Source organism: Nasonia vitripennis, chromosome 5 (genome assembly GCF_009193385.2).
Source record: "Nasonia vitripennis strain AsymCx chromosome 5, Nvit_psr_1.1, whole genome shotgun sequence".
Classification (NCBI taxonomy): Eukaryota; Metazoa; Arthropoda; class Insecta; order Hymenoptera; family Pteromalidae; genus Nasonia; species Nasonia vitripennis.
In genome coordinates, this window is record NC_045761.1 from 27,898,362 (window position 1) to 27,922,586 (window position 24,225).

General features: G+C 44.9%; 2 protein-coding genes and 1 long non-coding RNA gene across 10 annotated transcripts in view; 2 read left to right on the plus strand and 1 right to left on the minus strand.

Annotated features, from left to right (window-relative positions):
• Positions 1 to 12,151: 12,151 nt before the first annotated feature.
• LOC100116428 (alkaline phosphatase) lies at positions 12,152 to 17,156 on the plus strand. Its single transcript, XM_001600880.6, has 8 exons — positions 12,152 to 12,441; positions 12,515 to 12,717; positions 12,802 to 12,994; positions 13,242 to 13,405; positions 13,515 to 13,862; positions 14,480 to 14,678; positions 15,073 to 15,291; positions 15,877 to 17,156. The coding sequence occupies exons 1-8, from the start codon at positions 12,378 to 12,380 to the stop codon at positions 16,056 to 16,058; spliced, it is 1,572 nt and encodes a 523-aa protein (XP_001600930.2). The 5' UTR covers positions 12,152 to 12,377; the 3' UTR covers positions 16,059 to 17,156.
• On the minus strand, positions 15,685 to 20,936 carry LOC100679562. 4 transcript variants are annotated; one of them, XM_003426568.5, is made up of 3 exons: positions 20,455 to 20,936; positions 18,346 to 18,553; positions 15,685 to 18,241 (listed from the first exon to the last, which is right to left on the minus strand). In XM_003426568.5, exons 2-3 carry the CDS (start codon positions 18,431 to 18,433, stop codon positions 17,682 to 17,684), a joined length of 648 nt encoding a protein of 215 aa, XP_003426616.1. In that variant the 5' UTR covers positions 18,434 to 18,553; positions 20,455 to 20,936; the 3' UTR covers positions 15,685 to 17,681. The 4 variants fall into 4 exon arrangements, with proteins under 4 accessions (XP_003426616.1, XP_032456285.1, XP_032456284.1 ...); XM_032600394.1 differs by lacking the exon at positions 20,455 to 20,936 and adding an exon at positions 19,734 to 20,127; XM_032600393.1 differs by lacking the exon at positions 20,455 to 20,936 and adding an exon at positions 19,624 to 20,127.
• Positions 20,937 to 20,938: 2 nt separating this feature from the next.
• LOC103316196 overlaps positions 20,939 to 24,225 on the plus strand; it is a 130,460-nt gene continuing 127,173 nt past the window's right edge. For 3 of the 5 annotated variants that reach the window (XR_512251.4, XR_001729197.3, XR_001729198.3), the window contains exons 1-3: positions 21,024 to 21,209; positions 22,244 to 22,388; positions 22,801 to 22,911. This is a non-coding gene — a long non-coding RNA (uncharacterized LOC103316196). Of the gene's footprint in view, positions 21,210 to 22,243; positions 22,389 to 22,800; positions 22,912 to 24,225 lie in introns of all 5 variants that reach the window. The other 2 variants (XR_512252.4, XR_004227818.2) reach the window with 2 other exon arrangements.

Below are 24,225 nucleotides of genomic sequence, written 5' to 3' on the forward strand. Positions count from 1 at the left end.
ACGAATACGTACATATACACGCATAGCGCAACGGTCCTGTGGGAATATCTGTACGTCTCTGTCCTAGATTCCGGACGCGCTGGCGGAAAGTGAATCTGATTTCGCCGACGCCGGACACGACTACGTCAGGGTGATTTGCTTGCTCGTCTGCCGGTGCACCCTCCCTTGCACTTCGTATGTCGTAGGGTTCTCACGTGATCGGCCATCGGAACCCGATCGAACAGGTTCTGATCTGCTACACAGGGCGTCCGATGTAACACCTTGTCGTCGCACACGAGGTGGGGAGTAAGAAGTCCCGAGGAGGCTCAGTTGATACTTGGGTCTGATCGACGACGGTTTCGGTCGACGGCAGTGCTTTCCTGAAACATTTTCGACTTTAGAGTGATTCCAAGAGCGGTCAATATCGGTGGATGGTTAATTAAAAAGTTTTAGCGCCAAGTTGAATTTGATTACAAATGCGAGGCTGATTAGAGCAGCCTCGCGAAACGCGTAGACTTTACCTGTAAACAATTAAAAACTGAAATATTCAGTGTGAAAGTGTTAATTAGCAAAGTTCGAGGCAACTAGACTGTTTGCGCAAGCGGGATTCGCGGAATAGCTAATTAAACAGTGGATAAAAAGCGGCTACGAGAAGTTTCGAGAAGAGAAAGGAATCGCGCGATTCGCATCGAATATACTATTTCAAAACGCGATAACAACGTAGGCCTCGTTGAAAAAAAGCTCGAAGGTAATCGCGCAATAAATCACGGGCTCCCCGAATCAGCGTCAATTAGCCGTGCGGGCTGGGTCGACTCGCGCAGATAAATTACGCGTTGATGAAGCTGCTCAATATTTCCCCGCGCGTACGCGCGCACTCTTCCCTCCCCGGCTACCGCTCTTATCAAGCAGGCGGGCGCGAAAGCCGCGAGCGGAAAACCCTCTCGTTTTCGCATTTTAATTGTTTCGCGCTTAGCCGCTCGCTCGGGCGAAAAGAGTGTGAGAGGGAGCGCCGTTTAAAAAGTGTTTAAGCGCGCGGCTGCGGTGGCCGAGGCCTTATAACGAGGGTGCGCGCCTCCGGTTAATTTCCAGGAAAAACCGGGGGATGCCGGCGGCCGAGCGCTGAAAATTGCTTTTATCCCGAGCGGATTAGCGAGCGCGACCTGCATTCTTGCCACGATGCAGCGCGGGGCGTGGATTTTTGAAGCGGGCGCGGATTATCGGGCGCCGTTTCTGCATGGGAATGCGGCCCCGCTAAATCACTCCGACTCGCAATAGTGCGCATTCGTATTCGCTCGCGAGCCCCCTGCGACTGCGGAGTGCATCGATCTTGCGCCGCGCTGTCGAATGCGAATAAAGCAGCGGCAGCAGCGCAGCACATACATCCGGGAGTGTCGAACGGCAAAGCCATGGCTGCAACGGCTTCTAGCTGGGATTGCGGGAAACGATTAATTTCGCGCCAAGGCGATAGGCGGCACCGCTCGGATGTATGGAAATTTCCTCGCGCGGAAGCAGCTCTCTACTTGCTCCCCGCCTTACGCCGGGGCTGCTGCGCGCCTCTGCGCGAAGGCCCGAAGAGCAAGTAATATAAATTCAAATCAGTCCCTGTTTTCTCACACAACAAACTTGCGAGGAACTCCGCCGCCGCCGCCGCGCAGTTTCTCACCGCTCCGTGCTATAACGCCGCTAATGAAGATATGCGCGACTACGCGAGCGTGTACGTCGGCGGAAGGTGGGTAACTTAAGCTCTGCGCAGGGTCCCCGATGTCTTCGGACTTTCGGCCCTGCGGGGGCGATGACTTCGAGTTTCTCAATTATTCAGCGACTCGGCGCAGTGCGGGTCGGAAAAAATCGCGAAAGACTTGCGGAATATTTCAGCCTGGCGGGGCAGTAAAGCGGATTTTACGATCCCGCTAGACGCGCGCAAGATCCCTAAATATTAAGAGGGCATTAACGTGGTCGGCCATTTTGCATCATCCTGCAGCCGCCGACGCTCCTGCTAGTCCTGCTTCCACCCCCGGCAGTGCGCTCCTCCTTTCTCATTCTCGCTCGCTCGCTTGCTTGCTTTCTCTCTCTCTCTCTCTCTCTCTCTCTCTCTCTCTCTCTCTCTCTCTCTCTCTCTCACTCCCTACCCGGCAGCTGCAGACACGTACACCGCCGCAGCCGCCTTCTCCGGGCGTATATATTATTATATTATAAGGGTTGCGCGCAGCGACGGCAAGCTCACGTCTTCTCCGCTCCTCGCTCTTACTGCCATAAGCACCTCGCGCAAGATTATGGAAATCGCGCGAGGGGGCATTAAGGAGTTTCCGAAACGAAGCTCGCCTTCGTGCATATCTCGAGGATGTTGAGCTTCGCAGCAGCGGAGCAGCGGCTATAGTCGCTGCTACTAGAGTTTCGCCGCGGGAGCTGGGCGGCTTTAATTATTTCCGAAAGAACGGCCATTTTCCATTATACCGCAGCGAGCGAGTCTGAGACGGAGCGGAGTCTTGCGGCGGAGGCACGCGGATCCGAGGATAATAATAAAACCGGGCTGCGTGTGCGAGTTGGATGGAAAATTGATGGCCAAGCACTTCGGGTGCCTGCTTATTTCATTACGCCCGGATTAGCGGGTGGCGATTTTAATATTCTTCCAAACGTCAAGTGAATCGCTGTCTTTTACAATACCTATTACGCTCACAGAAATCACGAAGGACTCGCTGGAAAATAGCCGGGCGCAAAATCCGCGATTCAAAAAGAGAGATAAAGCCGGGGTGTACAGCGAGTATTATAATATATAATACCGAAGCGAGACGGCGCTGGAAAACGAGAAACTCGCAAGTAATTCCTGGAAAGCCGTTCGGTATATTAAGGTCGCGCGAATCCCCCAATCTCGAACTATTTGCGGCACGTGAAAAGTCGGGGATTTGAATAGTCCCTCCCACCCTTTCCATATATACGTACATACATATCGAGCCCCGGGATATTCGAAAAGCAGCAGCAGCAGGGAAGGCGCGCGGAGAGGAGTGCTGCGGGAGGAAATTCAACGCGGGGATGGGATGGCAGCGGCAGCAACGAAGTCGCCTATAGAAGTAATAGAAGGCGAGTTTCGCCCTGCGCGCACGCGATAGGCAGTGAGAGGGAGAGAGAAAGCTCTCTTGAGTCTATGCTGACGGTGCGAGAGAGCGTATAGCGAACGCGCGGGCGCGAGAGAGACGGAGTAGAGGGTGGCTGGGTTGCGAGGAGTCGACGTAAGGGTGGAGAAAGCGAGACGGGGCTAGAGAGCGTGAGCGAGACAGAGACTAGGCGAGTAGTTGGAAAAGCGGAGAGAAAGAGGAAGCTTCTCGAGGGGCTTCCACATCGTTAAAAAATACTGCTTTCAAAAGCAAATTCCAAAAAACTTATTCTAAATATGCGACTCCAGCGATTCGCACTCTTTTTACTCAATGAGAATGCTTTTTGGGATTTTCCAAGCTGTTACCAATAGAGCGCTGAGCAAAGATGATCGAGCAACAGACACATAGCTGATGACTATTTTTCAAATCAATGTTCGAGATTTTTTTCCCGCGATGACTAGTGTGAAGCCGCCCTGAACGCACATACAGCAGGAGAGAGAGCCACTCGAGCTAGTAGAGAGCGAGGGTGGAGAGAGCGCCGGAGGGAAATGGAGCCGTCGCCGTTCCATATAGGAAAGGAGGAGACGCGTCGCGAGCGAGCGAGTCTAAGGTAGATTATATTATTTCTCCGCCCCTGCCTTGCAGCATCCGAGTGCGGGAGGGAAGGAGACGCGCCGGCTTTCTCTCTCTCTCTCTCTCTCTCTCTCTCTCTCTCTCTCGGGCGGCCCGCCATTTTGTGAATGCTAAATCATTTATTGATCCAAGAAGGTGCGCGCCCGCCACCCGCCTCCTCGAGTTTCCTCCGTGGAGCGAAAGGGAATATAAGCCTGCGCGCCACATACAGGTATACGAGCCCACGCAGTCAGCTAAGTTGGAGCGCGCGGGAGGGTGGGAGCGCCGTTGCAGCACCCCGACGACCCCGAACGAACCAACTCGCCGACATCGCGGCTGGCTGTGGGTGTGCGTGAGTCTGAGTACGGTATACCTACCCAGGGCTGTACACTGCGCGCTCGCACACACATAGGAGTCTCTCTTTGCAGCCTGCACCCGATCCTTATTCCGCGCGAGCTGAATTTATGTGCGCTGCGAAAGTGGATATGCTGCCGGTAACTAAGTTTATGCCCCCGGCGAAGACGGAAATTGAAGAATTCTTGCAGCATTCCGCCTCCCAGCAGTCCCCGCGAATAGCTGCTCGCGGTGCTTCTGCGCCGTTTCGCCTGCAAAATAAAAAAGCAACATTAGCGTCAATCGCTCGTCCACGAGGCGGATAAAATTCTGCTCGAAGAATTAGAGATTACAGAGCGCACTCAACGATCCCCCGGCCACGAGCTCGTGCGCGACGCGTATTCGAGCTGCGAGCGAATTTATGGCCTCGCAGGGCTTTGCTATACGCTGCGTACACTTCGCGCGCGCGCACTCTTCTCTCTCTCTCTCTCTCTCTCTCTCTCTCTCTCTTTCTCTCTCGCTCTCTCGTGCCCGGCCTCTCGAGAATACCGGATACCCGAGTCCTCGTGTATGCGCAGAATGAGTATAAGGTTTGCCGAGGGTCCTGCCCGGAGACGCTGGCCAAGGTTGACGTCGGTCGCAAGGGGAAGGAAAAATCGAGCCGGGCGTGCCGTCCCGAGCCGAGAGCTATTTTCGGCGGGCGTAATGAAATGACGCGGACAGGCCTCTCCGCTTTCTTCGGAATCTATCTGTTCGTGGGTAACATGGAGGGGCTGCTCCGTCCGCGTTCGCTTCGCTTTATTTACGGGAGACCGTGAAGCGATCTATAAATTCGTTCGGCGGGTATTTTATATAAAGTTGATTAACGGACAGAAAAGGACTGATTTATTCCCGAATATTCCCGCCAGCTGCAACGCGAATTTTCTGCAGAAACGAGCATCAAGCGACTGCATGCACTCGACGCGGCGCCAACGAAATTTCAATTTAAAATTTATCGGATTATTCAAATTTCGCGCAATCTGATTCGGCGGAATCGAAAGTTCAATCTCCAAGTGAACCGCCGAGCTTAAAAATCAATTCGTCGTTTGGAACGTGGATACGCGCAAAAGTTATAAACAAACGAACTGCGCGCGGGGGAGATTATACAGTCGAAGCTTGCGCGCGCAAGCTCGTCGGAAGAATGCCGGATTTTTACCGTGCGCGCAGAATCGTAAAAATCTGCCGGCTCGGCTCGGCGAGGGCGGCGTGCGCGCTGACAAAGGCCTCGGGAGAGGAGCCGAAAAATGCGTGGACGGGCTTAGTGCGCGCCGGGCTGCGGAAAAATTCATGCCCGTCTCGAGGGCTGCAAGGCAAGCGCTTGTGTGTACCGTGCCTCTGTCGAGACACAAGAGTTTCGAATCGTTCGCGCGTCGGTTTAAAACTTTTGTTCGGTGCAGCAGAGTTTGAGTAAGACGTAGGAGTCTGCGAAAGAGTTACGGAAAACGAGGTAAGCTGGATTGAATATTGGCAGTGCAGCCGCAGAAACAGTTTGTTTCGGTGCGGGGCAGTAAAAAGGGCGTCGTGCGTGCGGGAGCGTTTTGAAAATTAGCAGCAGTGTTAGAACTATTCGCGCTGGAATGCCAGACTTTCGGCAGTCACGGCCCGGGACACGCGCAAATCTGGCGCTGGCTGTTCCGAAATTTCTCGAATAGACGAATCCCACGCCGCATTCCGACGAATCGCAAACAATATGTCGATCAAATTAATACTCTAACAAGGATCGGAGCGCGCTGTGCTCACTCTGACACGCGAGTCAGCTCGTTCTCAGTAAATAAAAGCTGAACGGAGATATCTGAAGCAGAAAATCACTAACGGAACAATAATTCCGAATCTAATCTCGGCATAAATAATCCGGGCTGTAGGCGCGGCCGCGCAAATCCTCATTAATAAAATCAAAAGGAGCGAACCCTTCGCGTCTCTTAGCTCCCTCGAAATACGTCCCAGGCAGAATTTTTCCTCGTAAAAGCGTCTATCAAGCGATATAATTCACGACGAAATTATACGACCCTTAAAGCGGCAAAACGAGCAAGTCTAGAGAGAGAGAGAGAGAGAGAGAGAGAGAGAGAGACAGAGGGATGCGCCGGCTATATCGTGAGCATGGAAAGCGGCAGGACAGGAAGGCAAGGCAGAGGGAGAGAGGAGAGCGGGCGAGAGAGCACAGCTCCGGCAAAGCTTCGACTTCGCCAGAGATAAGCTGTCGCGCGAGAGCTTCCCGGGCGAAAAGGCCAGGATTTCAATTTGGCGAAGTTCTGAGATGAAGGGAGAGCGCGAGAGCCCGAGGGAGAGAGAGAGAGAGAGAGAGAGAGAGAGAGAGAGAGAGAGAGAGAGCCGTATAAAGCGAGCGAACGCGCGCCATACTTTGGCTCTGCTAGTGTTGGCCCCACCCCTCGCCTCTCTCTCGCTCCGCTACTAGCGCTATATACCTACTATATACTACTCTAGCCTGGGGTCGGGAATGATATAGGGGCGTGCGACGCCATTTTGAATTAGCCGCGCTTAGAGAAGCCGCCGGCTTTTCTCTCCTGCTCTTCTCTACTCTGCAGTGCACGAATGTGTAGTGAAACTTTTATGGAAGTCGCCGGTCGCGCGCGCGCAGTCGGAGCTCGTTCGAGCGCTTATCGGCTGTCGCCGGTGTCGGCGCTTCGGAAAATGCTTTTCGAATGTCTCGACGTTCCGCCGCGCCGAAAGTTGCCGAAGGCTCTCTAGAAAGAAGGAAATCAATACCGGCAAAGCAGCGCGAGGGCAGAACTGCTCGATCGAGCTGAATTATTGGGCGAAGAAAGAAATCGAATTCGAGAAACTGTCGAGATCGTCGAAGAACAACAAGATAAAAATTACATTCCCTCCATGAATTTTGCAAACAGCTTCGGGTTCAATCCACCGAGGCGCGCGATGTCTTTACTCGGATCCAAAAGCAGAATCCAAGAGCCCCCCAAGTATTTCTAAATTGACATTTTGTGCGGCTGACGTCGTGCGCGCTCAGACCTTCTAAATCATGCAAAAACGGAGTCGGCGGACGTACATTATTCACGCGAACTCTTAGCGATAGCTCGCATATGTTTACCAGCACGTCTCTTGCAAGACAGCTGGATTATCTAGACATATCGAGAAAGTGAAAATTAAATCGCGATCGACGTGCAAAAACCAAAATTTTAGGTAACTGAAAGACTTGTGAAAAAAAAATTCGCTTCAAACTTGGAAGTTCCGAGTCTTATTGACGCAGCCTCAACAAGTTACCACGACAGCACCTGTGTCCCTATCTCTTGCGCTTAGTACCTGAAACGCCTGACAGATGTCGTCTCTGTAGCTTTCTCCAAGCATCGGTAAGGCGAAGTCCTACTTTCCGGCACCACTCATTCAAACACTGCGCAGCTTCTCCACTCTTAATCCGAGCTGATTTTATCGGAATCGGCACAACGATGAGAGTTTGAATGCGTTTCGCGGTCTGCAGTTCCGTGCTCCTTGGAATTTTACTCGAAGAACAGAAAAAGCGCAGATCAGAGCGGCGGTGGCTAGACGCATCTCTCAAGTGGCTCGTAAACTGCCCTTAAATATCGCGCAGTTAAGCGGGGAGCTCTCGGCTGCTACTCCTCGCGGGAAAAATCTATGGCCGGGCTTAGAGCGGCCTTCCTAATTGCCCTCTGTGTTTGCGCGGCAAGAGATCGTCGGAAACAGGAGCAAGACGACTACCGACTGGCACCGTTGCGACTGTCTCGGCTAGGGACAAAAATAACGAATAAAGCTCGCGCACTGGTTGGTTCTACGGCGGAGCTCTGTTGAGCATAAATTCCATGCATCTCTGAGAAACTGGTAGAAACGAAAACAAAAAGAGGAAAGGGCCGAGGGCCAAGCGGGGCGAGAAATTTATAATTTGCCAAAGTTTGCTCTGACCGAGGCGATAATGGGGAAGCGCGTGCACGGGCTGCCTTGCTTCTTCGCGCGCTAACTTTATTCCTTTTTAAGTTTTAAATAGTTTCTCGCTAGTTTTAATTAGGAAATTCATCCCTCTTACTCATCTAACGGTCTATTAGCCCGACCCGGCCAGCGAGAGGGGATAGAAGGGGCCGAAAAAAGGAGTCGCGAAAGGAGAAATCAGCGAGGCGCCCCGCGTGAATCGTCATTTCTCTCGATGATGGAGCGGGAGATGATTTGCTGCGCTGTTACAATATTAGCGTAACGATTAATGGCCCGTCAGATTTGGATCGTCCTTTCTGTGGGGCTCGGCGTCTCGTTTAATTACGTTTTGCTCTGGTCATCTATTACGTACCTCATCCGGTAAATCAATTTATACCCGTTAGTGTATGAATCTGCAACAACGAAGAATATGCATGTACACAAACAGTGAAAATAAGAAAAATATCAATGATCTACGATTCGAGGAGAAGACCCTCTCTTTTCTTCCGCGGCGCGTAGCACTTATTCGTTCGCGCCGAGATAAGAAAACACAGCATGGCATGTCCCGGAAAAGCTCTTTAAAGGCGAGGAGAACGAAACGGAGGAGACGATATCTCGGCGCGAGGGGTTGCCCCGAAACGAAGGGTGAGCCTGTATATCGAACGAGACGACAAAAAGTCGAGAGTTGGGGAAAGAAGACGATCGATGGCACGAACGCCGTCGGTCGCGGTCAAGAAGGTCGTGGTTGAGCTATGCAGCCAATAGGCGATGATGAATGCAGGGTTTAGAACGATGCCTCCTTGATTTCTTTGATCTTTAAAAGTGCTATATGTATTGCGTTGAATCGAGGCTTTTTTGCGTCTTGGTTTTTCTCAAAAATGAAATCGAAACCATTGACGCTCGACTATTGAAAATTTTGCAAGCCTATTGATGAGCTGATGTTTTCGACAAAACCTCTGGAAGTCTAAATAAAGCTCTCCAATGAGAAAAGGTATACTACAGCCCTGTCTTCCTTTCATCGCGGTTACGTAATCGACTATACGGCAACGGCATCAATTTCACGACCCGTTCGCGATGCGAACCCAAACCGGAAGCTCTATTATATATATATATATATATATAATAGATACGTATACTTGCCCGCACCGTGTCAGTATAGGCAGCGGACTTTTCGGACATGAAGATACCCCGTAATAGTCTTAACTGCGCGGGGAGTTAAGAGTGGCTTATTATTACGCTGTATACGCAACTCACGGAAAAGAGACTAGGCGTCACTAAATCTCTCGCTCTGGTCTTCGGCTATAAAAACTATACAGTCAACGCTTCTTGTCTGTCTCTGAAGCCGGGCAGCTTTACCGCTCCGGGTTTTTATACCGTTCTAAAAAGTGGCCGCGACGTTTTCATCCTACCCTCGCTCGTAAAAAGCAGGAGAGATGTTTCGGGTCAGGCACAGCGCCGTAAAAACCGAAACCACGTTGAGCCTTATGCTGTTGGCGTGGAAGGGTTGCATCGGCCGTGCTTTCCTTTTGTCTGTGCGCCAATAGCGCTGAGATTGGGAGGCTTGATTCGCTTGCTTCGATCCATCCTACGCGCTTTCTCATTGCCCTTTAATAAGAGAATGTAATTAAAAATTAACCAGATGGTCATGTACTAAAATCACATATATTTCGAAAAAAAAGAAAGAAATAATAGCTCTTCGCAGCATGCTGTGAAATTCTCATTTAGAGTAGTTTTCGACTGCAGGCGAGTTTGATAAAACAAAAATATAGCGAGTGGTCATTGCAAGGTTACGCTGGAAAGTACCTCGTGGAAAGTTGAAAGTCTTAGCGAGGCGAGTATATACTGCGACGTTAAAAACAAAAGCTCTTAAATTTATGACACAATCAAAAACTCGTCTTTATTATTTTCAGCTCCTTTTCTCCACCTCCCCCCTGCGGCGCTGTTCTCGCCAACACTGGCCGTCGGCTTCTTTTGTTACTTCCAGGAGTGCAGGAGGAACTTGCCTACCTTAAAAGCAAGATCGTGATTTATCAACTCGTTACTTTCATTATAAAAACACTTTCAGCGCTTCTTTTCGCAACATAAAGCAGCGGGGCCACAGCGCGAAATATACTGATCTTGGAATTTTTGTTGTCGCGGCTCGCAACTCTCGCGAGAGCGCAATAAATTCCTTGAGCATCTGATAAATCTCGTGACGAGTGTAACAGGCATAGGATACCCCTTTGTGCCGGGAAGAGTAAGAAAACGAAAAAACGGGCAGCGCATGAATGAAGCGGTCCGAATTGGGATGCGGAAGCAGAGAAGCAGCTGTACCTGCCGGTCGACCCTATATGTGCACCGGTAAACGGCCGACCTTTACCCTCGGGCCTTGGCCATAGACTCTCTCTCTCTCTCTCTCTCTCTCTCTCTCTCTCTCTCTCTCTCTCTCTCTCTACGCATTTGCATACTGGTCAAACGCGTGTGTCCATCTCTGTGCTAAACGCAATGCACGTGCGCTGCGACGCGTGTTCAGTTTGCATTCAACTCTCAGGGCGATCGAATCGCCCCAGACTCTACTCTGTCGCAGATGTACGCGCGATATATTATTGTTGTTATGGCTTCGCGCCACGCTACGAAGTGTTAAACGCTGCTGCGCGCGAATTTGGGTCAGTGTCGCGAGAAATGAACTATTCGGATTTTCACCGTGGTTCAGACTTATCTAAAACTTAACTGACAGATTAGGTTGCAAAATGTCTCGATGGTATTTTCATAACCGTGCACCGCTGCTCAGTAAACATCTATTATTGCTATGTGTTTTCACTCATATCATATATAGATAGGAGTGCGCAGAAGAGAGAAAACAAGAGCAAACCGAAATTTCATACATACCATTTGCTTTACTGGTCTGTCTCGAGTTCTCAGTTTGTACGGTAGTTTATCTTTCTCTCTTTTCTTACAGCCACTCGAAGTCGATTTTCTCTCTGGATACTCGAGCTCAGATCTCTGTCGAATCTTCAATACAGCCTTGTTAATGTAGAGTACTTTCTGCAGCAGCCTGATGAACAAAAATATTAATAAATTATAAAGAATCATTATCAAAATGCATTGTATTCCTAACTCGAACAGAAATTTCAATTTAGATTTCTATGATTCTGAATCTTTGGAACATGTCATAAGAGCATTGTATTTGCATATTTAATTTCTGCATAAAATTAGCGCATATTATCTTTAGATAAATTGTTCAGATGATTGGCATAATACGTTTGAAGCGAATTATTCATAAGAAATAAACTAGTAAATTCTTCGGATTCAACACTCTTTTGAAAATTAATTTCCTTATGCCATTTTCACCCCTTCCACGCGATTTCACTCTTTGACAGTACATCAGCGCAATGTATAAGATTACAGTCGTAGGCTGCAACATGCTGGGGATACCGATTATACTGCTTTTGCGCGAGCGAGGTGAAGAACTTGCCAAGACAATAGAAAAAGGCTAGCGCCATCTTTAATTTCATATAAACGGTAAGCACCCGCTCTCCATACCTCCCTATCTTCTTTTGAGCGATGGGAACAGAAGAGCTGCAGGGCGATCAATAAACACCACGCTTTTCTAAAACTACCGCTAAGCCATTGCTCCTCCCTCTAACGTGGGATTTGAAAAGATTTCATCGCATACAAGATGTTAGATATAAATTTATGTTTATCGACACTGTCTACAACGTTTCCGACAGTGGATGTGGTTACAAATAATCTTTATCAAAGATCACTTGTTGGATATCTATTTATTTAAATAAATATGAATCATTGCTTCAATGTTTGCAATGTTTTCAATGTAATATCTTGGATTATACATCGCGCAAGGTCTATAGATTTGCTTTTTCTGTACTCTGTTCTGTTGTTTTCATGGGAGTCTCATTTTTTTACGTCAACTTTATTCGAACCGTTGGTCAATTTGTCCAACAATATTAAATATATCTATTCTCGTGTTCTCACGTAAGTAAAGAAAAAATATCGAGTCGGTAACAGGGGTATCTGTTGTATCGATTTCGTGAGTTGATTGATTTTAAATTAAAAGCATAAATAAATGAAAATTCTTTTAATTAAATCGAAGAATATAGCAAAAAATCAGAAATATAAATAAAAAATGTAATGTCTATAATTATTGATCCGAACGCTGGTTCCGAAACTAGAATCACGTGTTTAGAGGGCGACACAAGCTGGGAACGCCATACATCTCGCGAAGTATGAATTAAACTAAACAAACCACTGCGTTAAATACAATGACCCTTAAGCAATTGCTAACTCTCAAGAAGCTCTGTATGCCTTGTGCTGTTTGTAAGAAGATAAGCTCTGCATATCATAAAATATAAATACACGATCGAAACAGCCCAGTATTCATAAGATGATATAGAGGCAGTCAGTGGAAGAAAAGTAGTCGAACAGAGCAGTATGGGGAGTTTAAATTTTGTGTTTTTGTTGTTACTTTTTAATTTTGCTGGCGGAATTAAGGAAGGTACGTAACTACGTTATTTGTTTTTATTTGAATTCTATAAAAGAAACACAAAATAAACGAAAACTTCCCACAGACAAGAAGCATTGGCAAGAAGTCGCTGACAAGGAGTTACGAGATGCTTTGTCATACTCATGGAACACAAACACGGCTAAGAACGTCGTTCTTTTTGTTGGCGATGGCATGAGTCCAGATACAATAACAGCTAGTAGGATCTATCGGAATGGCGAAGATAGTTACTTAGCGTGGGAGAGATTTCCGCATGTAGGCCTACTTAAGGTACTTGCAATTTTTGATACTATTCGCACTCGCAAGAAGTTTAACCTCTCCCTTGAAATATCAAGCTTATTTAATATTACATAGACATACAACTCGGATAAGCAAGCACCAGATTCAGCATCAACAGCGACTGCCTTGTTTGGTGGCGTAAAAACGAATTACAATGTGCACGGGGTCGATGCGAATGTGGCACTAAACGATTGCGAGGCGAGCCTTCTTACCGCCAACCGGGTTGAATCTATCATCAGCTGGGCGCAAGCCTCCGGCAAGAGCACAGGTTTCTGCTGTAACATAGCTCAGTCGATAACAACTAACAATGTGAATTTTGATTACACGGCGATGCTATTTTTACTAATACAAAATTGAATTTAAATTGCAAAATTGATTGAGAACGGTATGAATTGAATCTAATTTTCAGCGTAATCTTCTGTACGATTTGATAATGGACGTTTGATTTCTCATTGTTTTCAATTGATTTGATTGTCAGTAGGAAAAACTCATTTAGACGCATGTATGTCATACAGGTTTTGTAACAACTACAAGAGTGACTCACGCAACACCTGCACCGTTATACTCGTACGGCCCGAATAGAAAATGGGAGTGTGAAAGCACTATGCCTAAGGAAGCTGTTAAATGTAAAGATATAGCTAGACAATTGATAGAAAATGAGCCTGGAAAAAGCATCAAGGTTTGTTATGCTACATCGTGACATAAAATATTTATAGGCACTTATTTGGGCAACAAAATTATTTCAAACTTAAACCATTAATTAATTACACAATACTTCGTTGAAACAGGTGATAATGGGTGGTGGTAGGCAAATGCTACAAACGCACGTTAGGGAAACGGAAACTGATCCCATCGACACCTGGGCAGGCCGTCGAAAGGACGGCCGGGATTTGATTAACGACTGGATAACAGATAAAAAAGGAAAGAATGCAGCATTTAGCGTAGTGCAAACGAACGAAGAACTGGCAGCAGTCGATCACAAAAAGACCGATTATCTGCTAGGAATTTTCGCCAACGGGCACATACCTATGGATTTTAAACGAGACAAGAGCCCGAAGGGCCAACCTAGTTTGGAGGAAATGACTGTGGCAGCGCTGAAAATACTTAAAAAGTCAGATGAAGGATATTTACTCGTGGTAAGTAATGCAATCTACAATTAATCTACCCTAATTGGACATTTGTGCAGTGAGGATATTGTTGCGAAATTAAAATAATATTAGATTGTCTAGAAACTTGATAAAGATTGTATTCACCAACTGATTAAACAATCAATGAAAGATGTAATTGAAAATTTATCAATAATCTACGCTATCTCTGATGTACCTATACTATTAGCATCACGCGATGCATACTATAGTCCCCGGGAGGCCTTGTGTATACCACTTGTGTTGCTTATCAGCTGCTTTAGACTTTACCCAGACATTCATTATTTTAATAATCTTGAAATTTGCACACGAAAGTCGTCGACTATGATAACTAATTACATCATTGTGATAACTAAGCGTTGAAAAACTTATTTTTAGTAGTGCTAATCCATTGTGCACTCACTGTCTTTCTCTCTATCTGATGCAATGAAGATAAAGAACAAAAAAATTGTCAGTAGAGTTAAAAGAATTACTCTTCGGATTCCTTGTCCACAACACATGAAAAAGAAAATTGATTTAAAATGATCGAGCAAAAACTATTGTTACGTATAACTTTTTATTAATAACGTAGCTCACATCGGGGCCATTCTTCTGCTGTATTTTTCCAGGTCGAAGGTGGACTGATCGACTACGCGCATCACCGCGGCCACGCGGCACAGGCTCTGCTGGAGACGGTCCGGCTGTCAGACGCGATAAACGCCACCCTAGAGCTGGTCGATTCGGAGGACACGCTGGTCATCGTTACCAGCGATCACACGCACTCGCTTGCCTTCAACGGCAACAGCGCGCGCGGCGCAGATATTTTAGGTGAGAGATCGGGAATACCCACGTTGATGACGACTGGGAAGCTCTGGAAGCATAATAAAAATGTAATTAATGCGATTGGAAGGTTTTTAATGCACAAAATTGAATTGGATTCGAAGGAGATCAAGAGTGTTTCCCCACGAACCTCGAGATCGATAAGACTTTCCCCGAGTTACATGGTGTCGACAAACAAGCCGCGCGCATAATGATGAAAATGATTCATCCTAAAGCTCTGTTTTTCATAACCGGCACTCCTAGCCGATGAGTCTTATCCTTTTTTCAAACGATCAAAAGCGAAAACAATTGACGGTGGACATACGAATTTATAATTTTCAACTTTCGATTGCTCATGCGGCCGGAAAATACTTATGCGCATCTATTATACTGCATTGCTTAGGAATCGCCGAGGTGTCCAAAATCGAGAACATCCCGTACACGACGTTGTCCTACAGCACCGGTGGCCCGAACAATATTGCATATCAAGTGGTGAATAACAAATCCATGCGAATAAATCCGAACGAGAGCGACACCACGGAATTTACTTACAGCCAGCAGGCAGCAATCATCACCGACGAGGCGCATCACGGAGGCGGTGACGTAGCTGTTTATGCGCTCGGTTAGTGCTGTCTTTTCAATTGTCTTCTTCCATAGTACAGTACATACACATTGTACTATCGCATTATACAGAGGTATACCATAAATTAAAGTAAATCGATTTTATCAGCTTCAGTTTGCTGTGACGCTATTATGAACTTTGTTCGCTAATTTTCGAGTACCGACTGATAATTTTCTCTGAACTCATAAATAATGATTAAGCTGAACAAGCTGGTCCAATGTATCTCTCAGATTACTGCACATATTTACTGGTCTAGAAGCTGACAAATTCTTTTTCCCACAGAGCGTTCGATAAGTTCAGATTATATTGAATTTTTCTACTGTTTTGAGTAAAATGGAACGTAAAAGTGGGGTTCAGCGGAAGAAAAACACAAGGATTATTTGAATAGAATAATTTTTTCAATCATACGATATATTTTGTTCATTTTGATATTTTTTGCGTATATTACAAAGGCATTACGATATTTAACGCGAGTATGACTTACTGGACTAAGAAACGCTTACAATTACTATATCTATGGATTTCATAGAACTCTAAGAAAGACGGGGTCGCTTGTGTCAATCCTATTTATCCCTTTTCCTCCAGGGCCGTACGCACATCTGTTTCACACAACGCACGAGCAGAATTTCGTGGCCCACGTCGTTGCCTATGCAGCCAAGATAGGCCCCTATGCGAATCGATCGTCTACCGGCAATCAATGGAACATGGTCTGGATGGGCAGTCTGCTCGGCTTGATCCTCACAATCAACGCCTACTGGCATATGTGACGACCACTGTTTAAACGTGGCTATCAGACGGATCTACAATTCCGTTTAGATTTCTCTGTAATTCTATTTTAGCCTGGTGACAATATTCGTTGCTCTGCAAAGTCAAGGGTATTGCATTGCAAATAAAACTTGATCTATGTCCACAAATAAATTTTTTAAACTAGTTTTGTAAAAAAAATGTAATAAAATAATATTTTTATAGAGATAATCTCTTCTTCCGTTAAATTTTCATGTTAATAAACATAGCAAGCATTTCCCAAAATTTTAGTGAAAAAACTGGATACTCCAAGATTTCACAAAGATATTTTCACCGAGATCGTGTACATTACTATAGATTTAATATTGCAAGTATTAAATCTACTTCAGCGCAACATGTGAAAAGAGATATTCTATTTTTGTATATAATAAATAAAAAGTATTTTAAAAAATAATTTCGAATTAAATATTTTAATTTAAAAAACACATCCAGATTTAAACTATGATACGTTTACGGCGAGCCGCATTTATGCATGTGAGAAAAATGTTAGACTGATAACGTAACAAATTAGGGAATAGCTCTACATTATTATATTTTTTCATTCGCATTCTTCATATTTACAAACAACTACATTAAAACGATTTTTTCAGTCTTATACTGTAGAGGATAAGGTATCTTATGCTAATTATCCTTCAATTTCATCAGTCAACGCTGAAATACGTGCGGTTTTAGCCTTCAAGAGATTGCTTATGAAACATCACTATTACGCTTTTTAAATGCGATGAAAGTTCTTTATCGGCTTCGAAGTTAGCCTTTGAACTTCATGATTCATTTTTATTTTCTTTCTTTTCTCCGTAAGAAATGTATGTTCGATTATATGTGTATGAAGTTTGTGTATATACATTTATTCGCACGTTCATATCTGTTATCACCATACGCAGTCTACTTATTAAACTAATTTGCATTCAAAATGGTATAAAATTATTACGACGGATACAACAGAGTCATTCAAATTCGGCGCAGAAGTACATCGCGAAAACTAATTATAATTAACTTTAACCAATGGGAAGAAGATGCTACAAAAACAAGTGAGAATTATTTTATAGCAAAAAAAAAAAACAGTAACTAATGCGGAAACTCATGGCAAGTATAAAGAAAAAAGATAATGAACGCATCCTCTTCCTTAGGATTCTAAAGTATTCTGTTTCACTGATGTCAAGAAATGTTTTACATACTTTATTTAAATAATTATCATTGCCATATTGATGACGTTCAACAATAATAATTATTCACATAAGTCAAGATTATGTGGTCAGTGATACAAAACACTTTAAGACAGTCTTGAGAACTAAGATCCTCTATTATTGAAATACATTTGTTTTTTTTTTGCAATTCACTCAGATTTTTACAGTTAACATTGCTGGATTTGCCAAGAACTCAAAATCTATTAAACCATTTAAGTGATTGCATTTATACCAAGCAAAACAGAGTTTCAAAATGTATAATTGATTTCAAGTTCAGAGCAGATCGGTCAAAAAAATTGCTTTAGAATGGTACTAGTGATCAAATAACTTGTAAAATACAAACACTGCCAACTAAGGAGGATACATATATTTTAAAATTGAATGCTTAAGGCCCTAATGAATTTACTCTTGTTTCGTTTTTTGTTTCTTCTCTTCCCTTTCCCTTTGGACGGCTACTGTATCATGGAACATGATTTTCATCGATATGTACCCAAGAAACACTAATGACGTTACAAGAAAAATGAAGCCAGGGGTGTACTTGCCGAATATAAGTAGACTGCATAGTCCAATTAATTGAAAAGATAATATAAGGGGCGCGAGATAAATTGCAATGATTAGAAGAACAGAGTTTTGCTTGGGCTTTCGTTTCTGGAGGCTGGTTAATCTGGCTTTTGTATCACTAACAACAGTACTTTTCTGTTGCTGAGTTTCTGGTTTGGAAGACGGTACTGATTTGAGTTGAAGTCCAGTCAAAGCTGCACGCCTTAGATTTGCATACACAAACAAAAGTCGCTCCACAAAGTTTCTTAATATTAAATTAAAGCACAAGTTAACCTTCTTGGCTATTGGATGAGATTTGGAGTTCTCAAAAGAGTAAAGTAGATACGGCAGCAAGTTCAAATTCTGACAACAATGTCGAATTTTTTGAGAGAAAAGAGAGGGTGGTCCACTGTAAGTTCCATCTGTAAACAGATATTTATAAAATATTTAATTTTTTGTTCACAATTGGATTATCATAATATACCTTAGAAAGATTAGTAATCGTAGAATAGTACTTGGATCTCACCTTTGAACATGTCGGACACACGCCTGACTAATGTAGGGGCCTTTTTAACTGGAGTATTCTCCTCTTGGATAAAACTGGACTTATTCATCTTGGTGGCTACAAAACCTTCCAGAATGCCAGAGAAACTTTGATTTCACTTTATTTAGTGCCTGTTATTCTGCGTGACTGTCGAAATAAAAGACTGCTTCACCGGATGCAGTTATCACTTCTGAAAACAAAAGGGAACAGTAAAAATTAAGATTATTCCACACAATGTAGTGTTGAAACCAGCTATTCCAGACATCCATATCCCAAACTCATTTTAATCAATATACTTATTTTTAGCTTCAACAAAAAGAAAGCTGATGAAATCTTGGTGCATGATGAATGAATTTAATGAGTTGAAAGTGCATATATGATTACATTAATCTATGAAATTTAGTTATACATCTGCAAAAAGTAAAAATTATGATTTAAATTATTTGTGAGCATGCAACATTTGTAGCAAACTTTTTCAAAGTTTACAAAGTTATTCAATTGAAAATATATTATTTTCTCACACAACTAAATGATTATCTCTATTGAGTGTTGCCAGATTCACAAAGACCTTCAACTGGTATCACGACAACTGACAAACTTTGATCACAGGAACTCTTTTTGAAAAAGTCAGAGTTCTTGATAACCCAGAGAAAAGATTAAAACTAAAACGTGAGTATGTGCAACTCTTATGATTGCAGTATTATCGCTTTTAATTTACTAAAAAAAGTTAGATTAAGGAGTAAATGGTTTGATAAAGTAGTCAGAGTCTAGACACATGCATATTTGCGTGTTGGATGTTCAACTAGAATTTGCTTATCCAGATTTGTCTTTATCAGCATCTTCCTTTGCACAATGTTTTCCTCATGCGAGTTCTTCCATTCTGACCTTTGGTCACTAATCAGACAAATCACATGGACATTAATGATAGGTAATTGCTGGCAACTCTCATCTTTATTTTTAGTCAAAAAAAAAACCACAAATTTTATATTTAACCAACAAGCAATCTCCAATGCAAAAAGTGATCATAGTTACATCACTCTTAAACTCAAAATTGGCCGTCTAATTTGTAAGTTTTCAAAAAGATTTACTACAAATGTGAATTACTTTTCAACATGTACAAAAACAAAATGCACCAACCTTTACCAAAATAAATGCAGACATTTCATGATGAAACAGATTCTTCTCTTACAATATGATTGCAATACACTCCAAGCAAAATAAAAAAAAAACCAAGGCAAAGCATCCTCCCAGTCCACTTACACTCAGAGTCCGACAAGTGCCGGTTAATGAAATCGCACAGGTTTTTGAAAAAGCCTTTCTCTTGAAAGATCACGCAACAGTCAGCGAGTCTTCCTCGCTATCTCGCCCACCTTTTTTGCTGTTAGAAGCTGCTCTCGCGTTTACGTCTACCTACGTATCAAGTTTGCGCTCGAGAGCAAACAACGTTGAACGAACACGAGCGACGTGTGTATTTTTCTTTCTCGTCCGCGGCTACAGCACATAAGTTGCGAACCGAACGGCGCTCGCGGCACAAATAAATCAAGCTCCGCGCTATCCCTCGACTTTAACCGTCGCGGCGCATACAGTCTCCGTCTATCTCGCTCTATCTATCGTATCGACCCCATTGGCAAAATTGGCCTGTGCATGCAGACTGGACGTGTGGCGCAGCTCCTAATCGAGGCCGGAAGCTCGGCATTGGGCTGGTTAAGTGTCCTGGAGAACAGACGCGATGGCAACAAGACCGACTAAACGAGCGGCTAGAAGCTTCTAGGTGCTGTGCGCTGTAGGTATGTACGTACATCACCCACACTGTACCTCGGGTGTAGGTGAACGTATATATGGATATACGAGCTAGCGCCGAAAGGGAGGTCACCGAGGCTATATCACACATGCTCTGACTTTCTGCACGTACGCACATAAACGTGTACACACAAGGACTGGCAGAGTGCGATGAAAAAAAAATGACCACCGTAAAATAATATCGTTATACATGTTAACCTCCCATCATGCCGTGTTATTAAAAATGGAAAGCTACATGGGCCAGGGGTGCAAATCGATGATCAGGCAAAGAAGGTATATCGAGTGACTCACCTATGCTTGTATCTTTGGTATTCCGTTTCTCCTCCGAGTCCGACCGTTGCGTTTTATTGGCGGCGAAGACTCCCTCGTACTTGATTAGCTCTGAAACTTCCCTGAAGAAGCTTCGTTCAGCCACCTCGTCTAACTGTACTTCTTGTAGAGATTGAAAACCGTTGGGAATTCACGAAATATGCCCATATTATTCCTTCCTCCTCTCGGCAACTTTCGTTCGTCCTGATAGATTCACAACAGCTCCTCGTAGCCAGCAGCGATCAGAAGTTGACGGAAGCTAAACAACGACTGGAGTGCCGAGCGCCAAGACACACAGAGTATACCTTCTGGGCAATGGCCTGTCTCTCTTGATAACACAGTCGAGTCGGGCGAGCGCACGCCAAAACTGCTGCAGAGAAGCCTGTGAGACGCCGACGAAAGTCGAGCACAGAATGACGGCCAAGCGTTGCGCTGCCGGGAGAAAGAACGCGAACGTCGCGAAGCGCCTGCGCGCTGCTGTGGCGGCGGCGGCTAAGGAGAGCGGCAGTGGTGGGGGAAACAGGGCGAAGACTCGAAGAGAGAGAGAGAGAGAGGGGCTTGCCGGCGTTCTGTCCGCCGGTCGAGCCGTTATAGTGTCATTAGGGCAGAAAATCAGGATCTGCCTCCTAATCGCCTGCCCTTCGAGTCCGATTATTTCGCCACCCGGAGGTGGACCCGCGGACATTGGTACTCGTGTGAGCTGCAGCCTTGGCGCCGATCTCGGAGAAGATAGTAAGGTAATCTATATGCGTGCGGAAGTCCCTGTGAAGCTACTCGCTGTGCAAGTTAGGACAGGAAAGACCGGGAACGCCCTTCCGCGGTTTTCGCAGCTTTTAGTTCGCTTTCTCGAAAAACCGTTAGACGCGGCCAAAGGTTTATCTCCAATCGTCTGCCCTGAGATGATTATTGCTGATAAAAGGGCTAACTCGCTCACCCGAGTGAACTGAGTTTACTGGCGCTGCCTGAAAAATAAGAATCTTCGGCTCGACTCGATTCGTTTTTTGTGAAACGTAAAAAATCGTTGGCGGCCATCTTGGGAAAGACGGAGAAAAAGTATTTGTGCGCGAGATAAAGACAAGTTCGGTCAACCTTCTGACATCCGTTCGTTGTGAGGGAAACGGTCCTTCGTGTCGTCGACCCCGAGGTTGACCCAGGAGTCGAGCTCCGCGGAGACGTCTTTCGCGCGCGCCCCTGACGGTTGGCGTTTTTTCAGTTGTAAACGGTCACTTCGCGCGGCGAGGCTTCGTGAGTGTGCGTGCCATCGCGTCGACCACGGGGTCGATCCGGGACGCGATGATACATTTTTTCGCGCGCTCTCGATAGTTGAAAGTTTTTCATTGTAAGCGGTCACTTCGTCGGTCTCGTGTCGTAGTGTGCCCTCGATCCCGGCGTTGATCTGAGACGTGAACTCGGCGAGGACGCTTTCGCGCGCTTTTGACCGTTGGAGGTTTTTTGTTGCAAGAATAAGGTGCACTGACAAGCTTGGTATCCCCGAGGTTCAGTCTCGAAAATTCGACGCGTTTGTCGGTGTTATTGTGTAGTGCCGTCGTTGGCCGTTGGGCTCGACCGTAAACCAGGAGGTGGGCTCCGCGAGGACGCGTCTTTCGCGCGTCGCTGGCGGTTGGCGGTTTTTTAGGGAAAAAAATGGCCGCTTCGTGCAGGCTGCGCGAGTGTGCTCAGTTTATCCGAGATGAGACGCGAGGATATTTTTCGCGCGCTTTCGACGGTCGGAAGTTTTTCATTGTAAGCGGTCGCTTCGTTGATGTTACAGCGTCATGTCGCAGTGTGCTGCCGATCCCGGCGTTGCCCTAGGAGGTGGACTCGGCGATAGCGCTTTTCGCGGGCATTTGACGGCTGGAGGTTTTTTGTTCTACGGCGCCGTGTCGCAGTGTGCCGTCGATCCCGGCGTTGATCTGGTAAGTGAACTCGGCGAGAAAATTTTTCGCGCGCCTTGACGGTTGGAGGTTTTTTGTTCTATAGCGATGTGGAAGGTGAACTCGGCGAGGGCGCTATTCGCGGGCATTTAACGGCTGGAGGTTTTTTTGTTGCAAGAATTAGGTGTGCGTTGGCAATGCTTGCGTCGAAGATTCGACGCGGTCGTCGGTGTTACTATGTGAATCGTCGTTGGCCGTTGAGCTCGACTTGACCCAGGAGGCGAGCTCCACGAGGACGTTTTTCGAATTCTAATGTCGCGTAATGTGAAATTTGATAGTTGCAAGAATAATACTGACATTTTTTTTTAATCGATCATAACCCCATTTTTTTGCGCGCGTCAGGCAGCACCGCGTTGCATAAATGAGTGATCTAAAATAAATTTGTATCTTTCAGAGCATTCATCCGCCTTTTTATGCCGCCGCCGCCGCTAACGGCGATGATGATGCTGATATAACAAGGGCATCACTGCGAGCTACTTTTCCAAGATATTCGCAGTTGTGAGCGGTAAGTCGAAACGTTTACGTTTTTTTTTATTCTTTTATTATAAGTCGTGAAATATTTTATTTTTCCAACGCGTGATTAATACGCCCCTGTTGTTTTTGGAATTTTTTTTATAGTCGTCTTTACAAAGATGTAATAATTTATAATCTGACATATAAATACTTTTGTATGTATGCCCACTCATCGACAAAAAGGCTCCTTCACTTGAATGCATATATAGCTGATTTTTAATTTTTATCATAAATCAAATAAATTGATAGCATATCGTTTTTGCGCTTCTGAACAGTTTACATTGATTTACACGACTGCAGTTGGAAAACTTTGAATTGCAAACCCCGAGGTGAGACCTCTTCTTAGAAATAAAATACAAGTAAAAACAAGTTGTAGTGGCTGCAAACCTGACACTAACATTCAAGTCCAGAACAGACTGGTAACTGAACAAATTTATAAAAAGTTCATCGCTTATTATAGGACGTTGATTTATGTTCGTCACAGAGGCATGGTTTTAGACCTCTTTCCACTGACATTGTAGGAGATGTAAGCAGAAGACAATACTCTAAAGCTACCTCGAATGCGGGTAGATCTTGCGCTTACGAATGGAAAGCTATAGGCCTGTGTATAGGATTTTTCCACACGTAGGAAAAGGGCAGTCCCTATTGAGGTACCCAATACACGGTATGTTGCTGCAGCTCTTCAACTAGAACGCCAGATGAGAGCAGAGAGCTGCAGCAGCCAAGGCGGACGTTGCGCCGGTCACGTAGGCATTTCGTTTTTGTTCTATGCTTCTATGCGAGCGGTTCTGAATACGAGAATCGCATTGATCGCTATAGATAGCTCTCAAGATAATCCGGATTCAATTGTTGTAGAAATTTTGTTTATTGTTTACAGTAAAGAGTATAGAAGCACCAAAGAATTAGAGGCGGGAGATTATTATTTTTAATGGAACATTGCATAAGTTACTCGCTGTTTGCAAGGATCGTGAATAGTTCGTATAAAATATTTTTATTGAAGTAACGTAAACTTGTTTTGCCACTACAGTTTTAGAATATTTAGTACAATATGACCTTGCATTTAACATTGGAATTGTCGAATAGAGAAATTCTTAGAAAATATCAGCTGTACATTTTTATTATATATATTTACTAAAATACAGGCGACAACGCAAGTTTTAATTTTTATTGCACGTTATTGAAATCATCACAGTCATCGTAAACTGTAATCAAAGTTTAAAGTTCAGTTACCGAATCGTATGAATATTTCCTCTCGTAAAGTGCAAAGATATGCGCGCGCATCCTTGAGCTCATCGCAGAACTCGAG